At 57.6% G+C, this 15,308-nt stretch overlaps 2 protein-coding genes and 1 long non-coding RNA gene across 8 annotated transcripts in view; 2 read left to right on the top strand and 1 right to left on the bottom strand.

The window, feature by feature from the left end:
• CCNF (cyclin F) overlaps positions 1-6,902 on the top strand; it is a 22,077-nt gene extending 15,175 nt beyond the window's left edge. Inside the window, exons 12-17 of the mRNA XM_014848997.3 lie at positions 11-191; positions 542-629; positions 2,601-2,700; positions 2,796-2,923; positions 3,960-4,129; positions 4,847-6,902. Coding sequence (XP_014704483.1) covers positions 11-191; positions 542-629; positions 2,601-2,700; positions 2,796-2,923; positions 3,960-4,129; positions 4,847-5,328 — 1,149 coding nt within the window. The 3' untranslated portion in view covers positions 5,329-6,902. The remainder of the gene's footprint in view (positions 1-10; positions 192-541; positions 630-2,600; positions 2,701-2,795; positions 2,924-3,959; positions 4,130-4,846) is intronic.
• Positions 1-15,150, bottom strand: part of LOC139040232 (uncharacterized) — a 15,605-nt gene extending 455 nt beyond the window's left edge. Inside the window, exons 1-2 of the long non-coding RNA XR_011494391.1 lie at positions 15,019-15,150; positions 12,591-12,649 (exon numbers count right to left, since the gene is read on the bottom strand). This is a non-coding gene — a long non-coding RNA (uncharacterized lncRNA). The remainder of the gene's footprint in view (positions 1-12,590; positions 12,650-15,018) is intronic.
• Positions 8,104-15,308, top strand: TEDC2 (tubulin epsilon and delta complex 2). Of its 6 annotated transcripts, none has more exons than XM_014848998.3 (11): positions 8,104-8,190; positions 8,279-8,377; positions 8,585-8,655; positions 8,770-9,175; positions 9,676-9,729; positions 10,383-10,470; positions 10,632-10,743; positions 10,851-10,952; positions 11,402-11,592; positions 11,925-12,027; positions 15,046-15,307. In XM_014848998.3, exons 1-11 carry the CDS (start codon positions 8,165-8,167, stop codon positions 15,279-15,281), a joined length of 1,488 nt encoding a protein of 495 aa, XP_014704484.1. In that variant the 5' UTR covers positions 8,104-8,164; the 3' UTR covers positions 15,282-15,307. The 6 variants fall into 6 exon arrangements, with proteins under 6 accessions (XP_014704484.1, XP_014704487.1, XP_014704485.1 ...); XM_014849001.3 differs by lacking the exon at positions 15,046-15,307 and adding an exon at positions 12,419-12,474; XM_014848999.3 differs by lacking the exon at positions 9,676-9,729 and having other exon boundaries at positions 15,046-15,308.

Here is a 15,308-nt window from a genome sequence, read left to right as displayed (position 1 = left end):
TTCTGTGTAGGTTCCCACTGTGGTCGATTACAAGGATGTCCTGCTGACACTGGTCCCCATGGCGCCAAGAACCCAGCACCTGTGCAGCTTCCTCTGTGAACTCTCCCTGCTGCACACCAGCCTGGCCGCCTATGCCCCAGCCCGCCTGGCTGCAGCCGCCCTACTCCTGGCAAGGCTGACACACGGGCAGAGTAAGGAGCCCACCCTTCTAGCCAGCCACTCAGCACAGGCTGAGCCTGGGGCCTGGGAGGTTCCCAGGGTCTGGAGATGATGCTCAAATACAAGAGGGATGACGGGAGAAAAAGAAATGTGCCCCTCCCTCCCCAAGAAGAAAACACCAGAATGGACTAAAAGCCATTCTCTGGGGTGAGGTCAGAGATGGTTCTTAAATATTTCCCACACTGTTGACAATGAGCACGCATGCTTTATATACGGGGTCTTTTCAACCCTGAGCTCTGGGAAACTCCACAACAGAACCATCAGGGCTGTGGGACGTGAGTGGGTGTCAGAACAGCCTTGCCATTCCTGCCTTTCTCTCCAGCTCAGCCCTGGACCACTCGGCTGTGGGACCTCACCGGGTTCTCCTGTGAAGACCTCATACCCTGTGTCCTGAGCCTTCATCAAAAGTGGTAAGTCTGTAGAAGGAAGTGAGTCCCCTGACCCAACCTCTGCCACAGATGATGTGTCCTCAAGTACCACGAGGACTGTGCTCTCACCGGAGGGCTGTCGGTCCACACAGACCTTCCTGCAGTGAGTTGTATGTCTGAGTTGACATTTAAAATTTCCAGGTCCATGTTGCTTATTTCATGTGTTTTTCACACTGAATCTGTGTGCAGCAGCCCCTCCCAACCGAAACCTAATTCCACAGGTGGCAGAACGTCATGGAGAAAATGAGGCCGTGCCCCTGACTGGTGGTGGTTTCAGTGTGGGGCAGGTTCTCCTCTAGCTCAGAGGTCGGCACATACCAGGACTGAGTCTGCTTCTTGCTGCAGCCCTTTTCCTCTCCTCCTACCTCAGCTTGGCTGGCAGGCGTGTTCCACTCCTCAGTCCTGCTCACTCTGGGCCCAGCTCCCCTCACCCCCACATTTAGCATATGCAATCTGGTAAAGGCCCCAGTGACCTCCATCTTCCTCCTAAGGCCACACTTGCCTCAGCATCTGCCTTAGCATCCCCTTCCCCTGCCTGAGGGAGGGAGGATCTGGTCATCCTGCTTTCTGCCTCTCCCAGACACGCACTGGGAGACTTAACCACTTCCAGGATTCAGAGCACATCTAAACCCCGACCTCTGACCTGAGCCCCAGACGCCCCTGCCAGCTCGTCCGAGCTGGATCCCCTCTCTTCCCTGGGCCCTTCCTCCTCCTAGACTGCATTTGGTGCTTGGTGGATGAGGCCCTGGTCATCCTAGCAGAGACCTCAGGCCAACCCTAGTAGTTTTCAAGGTCAATGCACTTGTTTCACATATCTCAGGATCTGGTCCCCTCGACCTCCCCCAGCCGCCTCTGAGCCTAAACCTGTCCCTTCTGCTTATACCTTCTGGAATGAGATCAGAACTCTCTGGGCACGGCCCCAAATCCCTCTGACCAGCCCCTTCTCTGACCCATCTGCTGCTTCTCCCTCTGCCTGCCCCCACCGTGCTCCAGCCATGGGGACCCGTCAGCTTGGGAGCTGGCGTGTGCTTTGACCCACCCTATTTTCTCCTGTGGTGCGCAAACTTCGTAGCTGATGGATGGAGAGCACTGGTGATGGTCGACGGGTCAGCGTGTGTCTGACCCCACAGCTGCTCACTCTAGGAGTGCAAATAGTCGTTCCCTGATGCTAGCTACCAAAAGTTGTTGCTAGGCTGTCTCCCTATCCCCTGGAGGAGTTATTTTTTTTCAAACCAGATAAATTAGAAACATTTATTTACAAATTAAACTTTTTTTTTAAGTGTCTAATTCAACAGGCTCTTAGTATATTCAGGGTTTTGCAACCATCACCACAATTAATTTTAGAAGATTTTTCCCACCTTCGAAAGAAACCCCACACCCTTTACCTATTAGCCCCTCCCCTCCAGCCCTAGGCAAATATCCATCTACTTCTGTCTCTATGGATTTGCCTGTTCTGGACGTTTCGTAGAAATGGAATCCTACAAGATGTTGCTTTTGTGACCAGCCTCTTTCACTACATAGTGTTTTCCACTGTGATGATTGTCCACTGTATGGACGGACCACTTTTGTTTATTCATTCATGCCCTGGTAGACATTGGGGTTTTTCCCCCTTTTGGGTGCTGTGCATAATGCTGCTGTGAACATTTGTGTACAAGTTTCTGTGGATGTATGTTCACATTTCTCTTCAGAAAACACCCAGGAGTGGAAGTGCTGGCTCATGGGTGCCTGTGGGTCTAACTGTCTGAGGAACCACTAGACTTTTCTGCAGCGGTGCCCTGTTTACCTCCCATCTCTGGGCTTTGTTGGAAGTGTGTTGTCCCCTCTCACTTCAGTGAGCGGAGGCTCAAATGGGAGGATCTTGGGGTTGGAGTGCTGATGCCACCTGTCCTGGAGCTCCACATTCGCCCCCGCCTGTGTCCCGCTGTGCCTTACAACGTGTCCTTCTGTTTGCAGCTTCCATGATGACGCCCCCAAAGACTACAGGCAAGTCTCTCTGACCGCTGTGAAGCAGCGATTCGAGGACAAGCGCTATGAAGAAATCAGCCAGGAAGAGGTGCCACCCGGGGGTCTAATCAGGGTGCTGGGGTGGGATGGGCCCTGCTTGCCCCTCGGGCCTCTTCCCCGCCTCTGACCCTGGCTTCCTCGCAGGTGCTGAGCTACAGCCAGTTGTGTACGGCTCTCGGAGTGAAACAGGAGAGCCCAGAACCTGCGTCTTTCCTCAGCACAGGGGAAATTCACGCCTTCCTCAGCTCTCCCTCTGGAAGGAGGACCAAGCGGTTAGTAAGCCCCATATCTGTGATGATACGATGCCGTGTTGGCTCCTGTGTGTCAGGCCTGGGTTCCCTGGTGACCCCTGAAGCCATCTGAGGGGCTCCGTTACCCACTTTTACACAAGGGACTCCTAAAGCATAGCAGGGAGAAGCAGCAGATCCCACGAAAACTGAAGCTGGGGTTGAATCCAGGCCTCAGGCACCTGGGCCTGCTCTCCACTCTCCACAGCCCCGTCCTCTTTCTCCCACATGTTTGTCTCTCTTTTTTTGTTCTATTTTTATTTATTTTTATTTATTTTCCTTTTTCTCCCAAAGCCTCCCAGCACATAGTTGTGTATCTTTTAGTTGTGGGTCCTTCTGGCTGTGGCATATGGGATGCCGCCCCAGCATGGCCTGATGAGCAGTGCCATGTCCATGCCCAGGACTCGAGCCAGCAAAACCCTGGGCCGTCAAAGCAGAGCACGTGAACTTAACCACTCGGCCACGGGGCCGGCCCCCATGTTTGTCTGTCTTGCTTTAACCTGGCTCCCTTTGAGGGAGGATAGTCTTGAGCACAAGTTGAACCCAGCTCTGGCTCTGGCCCAGCCATATGCCAGTTTTATGCCATCCTGGGCTGCCCTGCTCCTCGGTGTTGCTGTCACTCCCCCCATTCCAGCTGTAACCTGATTAGTGTCCTCAGAGCTTTCCTTGCTCCACCCTTGTCTCCACTCTCATCTTCACCCTCTCTCCTGTGTGTATCCCATGTACTCCTGTCTTTCCCATCTCAATTCCTAGCTGTACCATCTGAAATAACTTCTCCTCTCAACCTCACCTACCTGAAGAACTCCTATTGATTCTGCAGAGTCCAGGTGAGCAGAACCTTCACTGTGCTGCCAACTGTGCCTCCATGACTCTGTGCTGTGAGCTTCCTGAGGGCAGGCACTGGGTGGCTCTGTTGTCCCTGCTCACAGCACACTGGGGCAGGGTGGGCAGGTCCCAAGGACCAGGCCAGCCTCCCAGCACTGCCACTTGTGACCAGATTCCTGGCTCTCCCACCTCGCAGGAAGCGGGAGAACAGCCTCCAGGAGGACAGAGGCAGCTTCGTCACCACGCCCACTGCAGAGCTTTCCAGCCAGGAGGAAACGCTGCTAGGCAGCTTCCTGGACTGGAGCCTGGACTACTGCTCTGGCTATGAGGGCGACCAGGAGAGCGAGGGCGAGAAGGAGGGTGACGGTGAGTGCCACGGCCACACTGCCACCCAGGTGCTGGGCCAGGAGGGGTGAGGTGTTCTATCTGCAGAAGAACACATTCCACACAAGTAGACGTGAGAGAACAGAGATCCTGGAATACCACAGTGAGGGTGGAGGAGGGGTGTTCTCCCAGCCCACAGGGAGGAGAGAATTTAGGCCAAAACTGTGTCCTGCTCCAACTAGGCCTGTGTTGATGGAAGGACCTCGCCAGAAAAGGGGAAGAGGAAGAGATCTTGTCTGGAATTCACAATAAGATCTTTCCAGAACATTGTGCGAGATGTGCCCTGACCACCCTGCTGGGCTCTGTGCCTCATGCACCCCTCAGGGCAGGCTGTCGGAGGCTCTGTCCCCATGTTCTCAGGCTGCCTTCTGCACAGGGAGCCCAGCTCAAGCAGTTTCTATCGATTTTTCCAATTGCTTGCTTCTGTGTCGACTTGGCAGATTAATTATTAGATGGCCAGTTTGTTCTCATTTCCTACTGTCCCCCAATTCACATTGAGTGCCACCCCAAGCTTGAAGGAGGCACTTCACCTTCAATTTCTTACCCAAAGGGGAGCAGGACTGTCAAGCAAGGTCCAGCATGTGTGACCAAGAGCCACACCAGTCCTGACTGAGAGCTGGACCCTGGGGTCCTGACCGGGCAGGGGGTCACCATGATGCTCGGGCTGTGGCCTGACCTCTCCTCTGACATCTCCCACAGTGACAGCTCCCAGTGGCATTCTCGATGTCACGGTGGTCTACCTGAACCCAGAGCAGCACTGTTGCCAGGAATCGAGTGACGAAGAGGCCTGCCCAGAGGACAAGGGACACCAGAATCCACAGGCTTTGGTGCCAGGAACCCAGACACCTCCGACCCCAGGGCCTGAGCCCCGTCTCTGCAGCAGGAAGGAGCCAGGCAAGGACATCACGACCTCAGGGTACTCCTCTGTCAACAGTGCGAGTCCCACAAACTCTGTGGACAGCAGCTCAGGGGGCCCTCCCCTATCTACCTCAGTGCTGTCCCCAGGCAGTGACTTGAACACGCAGCCTTGCCACCATCACACCAGGAAGTCATGTTTACAGTGTCGTCCCCCGAGCCCCCCAGAGAGCAGCATTCCCCAGCAACAGGTGAAGAGGAAAAACCTATCCGCCCACAGCGTGGAGGGGGAGGAGGAGATGAACTTGGGCTTCCTGAAGCTGTGAGTGTGTCAGAGCCTTTGCCGCAGTGAAAGTTTGCTGAAGGAGGGCTGCTGTTGCATTAGCAAGTGGTGGGGGCTTGTAGACTTGTTCTATCGCACAGGGAACAGAGAGAAGAACTTGGAGCACTAAGTTTCTTTCTCCAGGGGAGTCCTATGTGAGCCATTAGAATGTCTGAATCAGAACAAAAACCTCAGATCCTTCTCTTTGGAAAGTTTAGCCTCCAAGCAATCATGTCACACCACATGGAGCCTATTTCTCTGTCCCCTCCTGTGTCCATCCTGCTTTCTCCAGGAAGCTTAAGCCCACATCCTGATCTTCCCAGTCCCACTGATCCCTATCCCAGAAGCCAACAGCTTTCACAATGGAGAACATGTGTGACCAGGAAGCCTGGCACAGCTTACCCCTCCCCGCATCTCTCTCGCTTTGGGTTCCAGGGTGAGCTGATAGCTCTGAGCCCACCACCATCCCTGAGTCCACCTGCCTGGGCATCCGCTCCCTTCCTCACTGGGTGGCAGGTCCCATGGTGAAGGGGTGCTGCCCTGCACGTCAGTATGGACTGTGTGTGACTGCCAGGTGTGAAGACCCTGACCTTTTGCAGGCCAGGGCCTTGATGTCATGGCCACAGGTTCCCTCCCTTCTGCACTCTCAGCTCGTGTTAGAATCTATCCCTCCTCCCAGAATGATTCGTCTGTGTCTCCAACAGATAGTGTTCGTAGGAACGTCTCTCTTTGCACTGAATTTCTGGGCCATTTCTTTACCTGTCTTTATTACCATTCTTCATTCTTCTTCTGAGATGAAAACAAAAGAAAAATTAAAAATAGAAGGTATCAAATTAAAAAACAAGAGATTCTTAACATTATTTAGGCTTAACTAAAAAAAGAAAATCTGATTCATACCCCTCATTGCTATCCTGACACTCTTTATGCAAAAAGAATTTTCCCAGAGATGTTAGCCAGAAAAAAAAATAAGCGTCATCTGTGACATCTGAGTTGGCCAAGATGCCGAACAGCGAGGTTCAGAGGAGCTGTCCCTGCCTGTGAGTGAGGGTGGATCTGCTGAGGGTACCCAACAATAATGAGCCATAGAGACTCAGGCTCCCCAGTGGGGGCAGCGGTCAAAGCACCTGAGGGATCTGCCAAAGACTGACCCTGACCTCTCTCCCCAGTTGGGTCGACCACCTACACACTCACCCTGCTGTGATAGCTTTTGTTTCCTCTTGAAATATCAGAAAGAACCACTTGGCCTGCCAGGAGTGTCCCCCAAATGCTCTTGAACCAGAACTACAGGGACTTGGAGATGCTGACTCCATGGCAGATTTTCTGGGTGTTTTTTGTGTGTGTGTTGATGACCCTGTGTGAGCTGTCTTTTTGCTACTGTAAGAGAATTCTGACCACCCTGGGTGGGGCATGGTTGGGGTGTGAGGGGACCCTGGCTGTGGGATTGCAGACCTCTCCTGTCGACTGTGTGCCCCTGGGCATGTGTGAGCCTCAGTTTCCTTGTCTATAAGATGAGACAATAATACCTACCTCACAGGGGTGTTGTGAGGATTAAATGTGATGAGGATAAGTGGCAGCCAAGTGATGTGCATATCTGAACTGCCTCATCCCTGGTCCACGGCCCCTCATCAAAATCTCAGCTCTGGAGGGACCCAGTTTTCTGCCTTCTCCCAGCTTGCACCTATAGGAGCAAACCACCCCAGTTGGGACCTAATACTGTGTGACTGTGGTGTGGGGTCTCCCTGCATCTCTCCAAATCCTAATGGTCACCTTGGTGCCCCCTGACTGTGGTGTGGGGTCTCCCTGAATCTCAGAGAATCTCATTTTAGTTGGGAATGCCATCAGCCTCCCCCCACCAGGCATGAAGAGGCAACTGCCCATGGAGGGGCCCATTCTAAGAGCAGTCCTAAGGCTGCCTGGGTCCCCACCGAGCCCCTTCCCTTTCTCTGCCTTGCACCTTCAACTCCCTCCTTCATGTCTCTGTCCCCTGTGCCTCAGCACCTTCCTATTAGTGACTATGAAATGGACACCTCTCCATCTAAACACCACCTCCCTCCCCGAGTGTTTTGTCCCTCCAGCTACCCCCTGAGATTTCTCAGCCCCTGCAAGGTTTGCATTAGTGTCTATTCTTGTTACTTCCAATGACATTGGGCCCTGCTGTACACATCACTGCTCCCAGCCAGCATCCCCTTCCATATCTATCCCTCACCCGTCCCTGTCCATGCACATCAGCCCCACCTTGGACCATCGTGCCCAGACCCATTGCTTCATGTGCCACATCTTCCATCTCCTGGGCTTCATCCCTCTGCCCAGGTGCCTACCTGGTGCCTACACTGGACGTCCTCACTTCATTAGCATGTCCACAAGTCAACACTCCCTCTTTCCTTGTCCCCGCTCGCAACACACAAGTCATCCTCACTATTAGCGACTGTTCCCCCAGTAAACATCTGTTGGGCGCCTCCACTTGCCTCGCCGCTGTCTTTGGTGGCTGGGGGGTCAGCAAGGCAACTCGGCTCCGCTTTAGAGCGTCTTCAGTAAGGACAAAGACAAAGCCAATCGTTAAGCGGTCACAGGTGCTACCATCTGCCCAACTGTCCACACCAGAAACCTGCGTGTCACCCGAGGTCCCTCCACCGGCCCTGCCTCCCACCCGCAGATCAGCTCTCAGCTGCGGCGGGGGCGGGGCGGGCCACAGTCGGACGGGCTGGGCTATCGAGGGGCGGGCCCTGGGCTCTGAGCTCGGGATTGGGCAGCCAGGCCGGAAGGGGACGGTTTTCTAGCCAGGAAGGGGCGGGACCTTCCGGGGGGGGGGCGGCAAATTGTGAGCAGCTGCTGCCGCTTTCATGCTGCCCGCCGGCTGCTCGCGCCGGTAAGGCTCGCGCGGCAGAGGGAGCGGGGGCGGGAGGGGGCGCGCCCCGAGGCCGGCGGGGTGTTGACCGCCGCTGCGTCCCTCCCAGGCTGTTGGCCGAGCTGCGGGACGCCCTGGACGCCTGCGCCGAGCGACAGCGACAGCTGGAGCGGAGTCTGCGCGTCTCCCGGCGGCTGCTGCGGGTCTGGTACGCGGACCCCGGCCACCCTCCCTCGTCCCTCAGACCTCACTCAGAGCCCCGGGCCGGGAGGCCGCGCCCACTTCCGAGTTGCAGGTCGTCCGTGACCCGCCTTTCCCTGCAGGCCCCGAGGCTGGGGTCGGCTCCGAACCCAGGGGGCCCGTGGGGTCTGTTGGGTCCTCCTGGCCGAGCCGTGGCTGCCCTGTGTCTTCGCAGGGAACCAGCCGAGACCCCGGCTCTGGAGCCAACTCCAGGACCAGATACTAATGAAGAGGCCCGGCCTCCAGGTAAGCCCCGGCCACCACCAGTTGCTGCCCTGGCCTGTCTTCTGGCGTGCAGTGGAGAGGGACTCCTCTTGGGGATAGTGGTGAGGCCCACTCCATGACTCTTGGCTTTTGCAGCACGCACACCCAGCCCCCAAGACCTCAAGGAGCTGGAGCTTCTGACCCAGGCACTGGAGAAGGCTATACGAGTGCGAAAAGGCCTCTCTAAGGCTGGAGGAAGAGACGAGGCCCCCAGCCGGAAGTCTCGGTCCATTGTCTCTCCTGCCACCACAGCCTCTGTCCCACCCCGGGCCTCAGGCCAGGCTGGCCGCCGAGCATCAGAGACAAAACCCCCCAGGGGCGTTCGCCAGACCACTGTGCCTGCCAAGGGCCTCCCTGAGCTCAGGCTTCTGTCAGTGGGGGATCAGACCTGTAAGGCGAGAGGGGCTCAAGCTGCCAAGCCTGAACCAGGCCTCAGGGACCAACAAATAGCCCCATCAGCTGCTCCTCAGGCCCCAGAAGCTTTCACACTCAAGCAGAAGGGGTAGGTTTCCCAGACCCTTACTGCAGGAACTGCTCTCTCTACCTGCTAAGACCCTAGCCAGCAGCAGGAGTCTGGGATTTGGGGTGACAGGGAGGGCAGGGTGTTGAGCTGGATGTGGGCCAGGGGATCCCCTGGTGCCACCTCATGAGGCCCATGTCCAGAAGCTGGCAGAGTGGAAGAGCTGACTGTGAAGGTGCTGGGTCTGATGTGCTAGTGCCTGTCCCACTTTCCTCCCTGACTGTCCAGTGCCCTATCCTTGTATCCAGCCAGCCTGGAGGCTCCAGCTGGGCCCTGAGGGACTGGGCTCTGGTCGTGGTGCCCTCTCCTCACTCAGCCATGGCAGACCTAGCCTGGGCTGACTCCCATGGTCACTCTGGAAGCCCCGTCCGGGGTTTGGGGGGGGGGGGTAAGCCTCCTCCCTGATTGGGTTCTGAGCAGGCAGCGGGTCCTGCAGCCCCTAAGTGAGGCGAGGCTGCTCTGAGTACCAGCTTCCCTTGCAGGATTCTGCTGCGGCTGCCCATGGCCTTCAGGAAGGCGGCTTCCCAGAATTCCCGGTGAGGCTGAATCTTGCAGCTGGGTGGGGGCGAGGGGAGACCAGGGGAATGTGGAGAGCAGCTGGGGCCATGTTGGTAAGGTGTCCATCAGGTCCCTCTGCTTTCTTTACCGGGTGCGGATACTCTCCACATTAAAAGTCTGTCCAGCTAGCACTGTCATAGGCACCTTAGACTCAGTGGGCTTTGAGTCCCCTGGCTTAGCTACTCATGAGCTGCAAGACCTTGAGCAAGGCACTTGGTGTCTCACTTGGTGTCTCCAAGTCCCAAATTTTCTTCCCTGTGGAGGTGAAAATTATGGTACCAGCTTCGCAGAGGTGTTTTGAGGGTTAAATGAGGTGGTGCCTTTCAAGCCAGCACCCAGAGCTCTTACCAGTTGTCCCAGTTACCAGTCACTACCCACCCCTCTCCTTTGCTTCCTTGAATTTTCTCCTGATATTCCCCAGAGTGGATCAGCTCTGTCCCCTTTTCATGGTCAGTGTCCTCTCGCTTCCCCAGGAGGCCTGCAGGCCCCCTCCTGGCATTCAGTAGAGCCACACACCCCAGGCTGGGACCCCTACCCTGGCTGGCCCTTGCCTACCTCCAGAGGCCCAGTCCAGCTGGCGGAATAACCGTGTCCCTCTCTGGTTCCCGGGGTACCCGTCTGTGCATCCCAGCCTGTGGGCCCAACTCAGCTCTACAGAGACCAGTGACTCCATGGATGCCACTACCACCGCCAAGACGCAGTTCCTCCGGAAAATGCAGGTGGCCAAATCCTTGCTGGGCTTGAGGGAGCCTGGGGGAGGGAGTGTAGGGGGAGGTTCTGGCTCTAAACCTGGTGAGTCTGAGGAGAAACTCCTGGACCCTGTCCTTTGTGGGGGCGGGGAGGGCCTGGCTACAGGGGAGTTTTCCTGACCTGTGTCCAGTCAGGCTGGCCCAGCTCCAGGCTCTGTGCTGCCGAGGTGGAGGCAGAGGTGGGGCGCCTGCGGAAGGCCTGCTCACTGCTGAGGCAGCGAATGGGGGAAGAGCTCACAGCAGGTGAGTGGGCCCTGATGCTGGTCTCGAGTCGGGATGGGAAGGGCTGGGCTCAGGGAGGGCACCAGGACCGGCATGCACCCGGCCTGTACTCTCTGACTCTTGCACAGACCCAGTGGACTGGATGCAGGAGTACCACTGCCTGCTCACCCTGGAGGGGCTGCAGGCCATTGCAGGGCAGTGTCTCCACAGGCTACAGGAACTGCGTGCAGGTGAGACCCCAACCCTGTGCACACCCACACCTGTGCTGAAGTCCAGTCGGGGGTCAAGGTCCTCTAGCCATGCGGCAGTGTTGGGACTTTAACAGCAGCTCCAGAGCAGAGGCAGTCAGACCCTTCCCCACGTCACCCCACTTCATCCTGAGTTCTTACCAGCTGCCCTTGTGGGACCAGCTGAGACAGCTCTCCGACTCCATTCCCTCTGCTGACATACAGAACCCTGTCACTGAGTAGATTGCTTATTTATCCAGTTGTTGAAAAAGTGGCATGTGAGAATCAGACAGGTACTGGCAGAGACTCTCTTGGTATTGTAAGAGATGGTTGTTTTTGGACAATAGGGTTTTATCTAGGAGACAAAGACAGAGTTTACACCCTCGTGAAGGCAAGTGAGGAGGAGGTGCCTGACCCCCACCTCATGAAGCCACATCCCCCTGTCCTCACAGCTGTGATGGAACACCAGCTGGCGCCATGGCCTGAGGGGAGACTCCCCAGTGCCCCATCTTCCTGTGGAGGAGGAGCAGACTCCATCTGGAGCCCCCAGTTGCTTCTTTACTCCAGCACCCAGGAGCTGCAGACCCTGGCGTCCCTCAGGCTGCGGGTAGCCATGCTGGACGAGCAGATCCACCTGGAAAAGGTACTTCCAGAGTGGCAGTGGGGATTGGGTGACTGGGTGCTGTGGGGAGGACTCCGGGTATGGAGTCTCATGAGGGCGTAGCCTCAAGAGTCGGTCTGCGCACTTTCCCCTAGGACCTACCGGGAGGGTGGGAGCCCCTGGGCTTGTGCATGTGCTGGAGACAACACCAGCAAGGGGCAGCAGGAGAGAGCATGGAGCTTTGGGAGGAGACAGGGGCTGGAATATGGAGCCTTGAAGCTGCCCTGGAATTGCCCCACCCTCCCTGTGGGGTCCCTGGGCCAGCCACCCAGGACTGGGCCCCCTGAAACCTTCACCCTGCACCATGCCCCCAGGTCCTGATGGCTGAACTCCTCCCCCTGGTGAGCACACAGGAGCCTCTGGGGCCACCCTGGCTGGCGCTGTGCCGGGCTGTGCACAGCCTGCTCTGCGAGGGAGGTGAGCACTTCCTCACCATCTTGCGAGATGAACCTGCTGACTGAGCCCTCCCATGGCCAGCCCCCCCCAGCCCTACTCCCAGGCCTCAGGACCCTGGGGTGAGAGCAAGCCGTTGGGGAGAGCCCCACCCTCCCTGGTCAGGTTTAAGTACATGTGGATTGAGGAAATTTTCAGTGGGGCTGTGGGACCAGAGATGCCTGTACCCTGGGAAGCCATGTTTCCGAGGTGGGATGGGGATGGCTCCCTGGCTCTTCCTGAGGAACCTAAGGCCCTTCTGACAGCTGTTAAACCTGCTGGGCAAGGCTTGGCTCAGCCTGGCCTTCCACAGGCTCCAGGAGACCAGAGGCCCAAGGCGGGTATTTCTTAGCAACCTTTTTTTTTCTCGCTTTAGATTTAAAAGCCGCTCGTGTGACATTAAAACTATTTTAGAAAGTAATACATATTTAAGCTATACCACATCTCTCCTGTCACCCATGCCCACCAACTTCTCCTGGGTCATTGCTCTGGCCACTGTGGGCCCCTCATCTGAGCTGCTGCCAGGGAACAGACCCATCACCCCTTACCTGCTCCACTGTCACCTCCTCCGAGACTCCTCCCTCCGCTGCTGAAGGAGAATCAGTTGCTTCATGGAAGGCAAGAAAATGTAGAGGTCAAGGTCCTGGCCTCTGGGTTTACAACAGTCACAGATTTGGGTTTACACTGTGACCCGTTTGCTGCTGTGGGACTTTGAGAAAGATTCTTGAGGGCTCTGAGCCTCAATTCCCAGTGTTGTCCCTACTGTCATACTGGGTGTAGTGGTTGTTACCCCTGGGGCTGGAGTGAAAATGAATGAGACGTGTGAAGATGCTGAGCTCAAGCCCCATGCTGAACACGACCAGCGGCGCGTGCTGGGCCAGGTCCAGGCAGGGTCCACGCAGTGAGAAGGTGGTGGCCATGGTGGTGGCGCTGGCCATCAGGACAATTATGCCAAATGGCAGGGTGTAGTGTGGCCACAAGCCCCGTGTGTCACCAGTGGCCAAGAGCAGTGCATGCAGGGCCCCAGGAGGCTGGGGGTGGGGTAGGGGGCTGTGCTGCTCCCTGGTGAAGGCTGGGAGGCTATGGCATTCATTGTTTTTGTTTTCTTTTAAAAATTGGCAGAGGTAACATCTGTTGCCAATCTTTTTTTTCCTCTTTTCTTCTGCTCAAAGCCCCCCAGTACATAGTTGTATATTCTAGTTGTAGGTCCTTCTGGTTGTGCTGTGTGGGATGCCACCTCAGCATGGCCTGATGAGCGGTACCATGTCTGCACCCAGGATCCGAACTGGCAAAACCCTGGGCTGCCAAAGCAGAGCGTGCGAACCTAGCCACTCGGCCACCGGGCCAGCCCTGGCTATGGCATTCTTTAAGTGAACCTTTCCTGAACATCCATGTGGACCAAGCACAATCCTCAGACCTGGGGCACTGGCCTTTGTGTGGACAGGAAATAACACCAGCCTCTGCCGCAGGGGACTCAGGCACAGGAGGCAGGTAGCTTCTGGAGAAGCCCAGGCTGAGGGCCAAGTGAAGTGTTGCAGGTATGAGGGTGAACTGGCCGATGTTGAGGGTGGCTCCAGGCCCCTGGCAGGAGACTATACTTATAAAGGGCTCCACAGTCCAGCTGGCTAGAACCCTTGGACATGGAGTCCTGGGTCTTGAGGGCTGCTAGGGACCAGATGAGAGACGAAAATAGGACATGAAAAACCAGGGTCCTGCTTGCACTGAGGGACCTCCAGGGAGTGAAACAGCTCCATCCACTGCCCAGGGCAGGAACCATAGGAAAGGGGGAGCCTGGGCGAAAACCACCCCCCTCCTGGCCACTCACTGCTGCCTCCAGACCTTGTACTCAGGTGCTCAGGTCTCAAGGAGCCCTTAATCCCCAGGGTGAATCCCACCAACATCCTGCTGAAGCCCAGGTTCCATTTTCATAGCAGGTGGTCTCCAGAATTATTTCATCCACCGGTTCACTTGGTTTATTGTACACCTTCGCTACTGGATCTTTGCCCCACAAGAGCAGGGGTGCTGTCCACCTTGATCCCTAGGGAGGCCCAGATGGGCACCCAAAGGTTATTGACTCAGTGACCCACCTATTCGGGGCCAGTCCTGGGCACTGGTGATGTCCTGCGGACCGCTGTGGACCCCTGGGCCTTGGGCAGGGAGGTGCCACGGATAGCGTGATGGGGGAGTTCTGGGTAGGCCCCAAAACACCCGCCCACAGCAGGAAAGGGAGAACCCCTCAGGATTAGCGCCCACCTCCCCCGATTCCGCGCCAAACCAGGAGGTGGTGACGGCAAACTCCTCTCCCTGGCGTTCCCGGTGGCGTCACTGCATCCCCGCCAATCCGCTCTGGCGTGGCGGGCGAGGACTGGAGTTGGAGCTGCGCGGGTGCCCCACACCCACCCCGAGCGCGACATGAGCGCGCCTGAGCCCCCGCCCGCGGCGCCTGCCGAGTCCCCTGCGCCCCCCGAGCCTCCTGGGGCCCTGCGCGCCCTGCTCTTGGCCACCGGCGGTGCGGGGGGCTCGTGGCCGCGCTGCGTCCTGCCGTTCGGCGTCGTCGCCCTGCTGGCCGGCGCTGCCGCCACGGCCATCACCTTCTCGCTGCGCGGACCCCGCCTGGACCTGGCCCAGGGCTCGGCGCTGGCCGTGCTCGGCGCGGGCCTCGGGCTCCTGGCCGCAGCCTTTTTGTGCTGGCGCGCTCGGCGGCGGCGGCGGAGGGCCGCGCGCGCGGGGCGGCGCGAGCTGGGGACGCCCTGAGCCGGCACGCGAGGCCCCCTCCCCAGCGAGGTCACGGCGAGCCTGGCGCCTCCTCCCTACGGACCTCACCCAGGCCGGCGAGCGCAGTGCGGCGCGCGGGTCGCGGAAGCCCCCTCCCCAGATTCCTTCCCCAAACCGTTCCTTTCCTAACCCTCAGGAAACCCGGGTGGAGAGGGCTACGAGTCATTTCCCTCCCCTCCCCCGACTTGGCTCTCCTCTCACCTCTCTCCGCCCTACGTTGCTTTTCAGCGTTTCGCTTGGCGCGCAGAGCTGGTCGCGACTGCAGAGCGGGCCTGGCTGAGCGCGGGGCGGGCGGGAGTCTGCGCGGCACCGAGGCCCTGCCGGCTGTGCAGGGCGGCGAGGGGCCGCGAACTCGGCGTGGCCACCCTCCTGGGCGAGGCTCAGCCTGCTTTGTCCCTCTCCCCAACTCGTCCATCTTTCCCGCTGGGTTGGAATCCCCACGAGGCATAATAGGCGCTCAATAAATGTGCGATCCGTGAACAAGTGGTGGC

This window comes from Equus asinus, chromosome 14 (assembly GCF_041296235.1).
Source record: "Equus asinus isolate D_3611 breed Donkey chromosome 14, EquAss-T2T_v2, whole genome shotgun sequence".
Taxonomy (NCBI): domain Eukaryota; kingdom Metazoa; phylum Chordata; class Mammalia; order Perissodactyla; family Equidae; genus Equus; species Equus asinus.
Note: the sequence above shows the minus strand (reverse complement) of the source record. Positions and strands in the feature narration are given on the sequence as shown.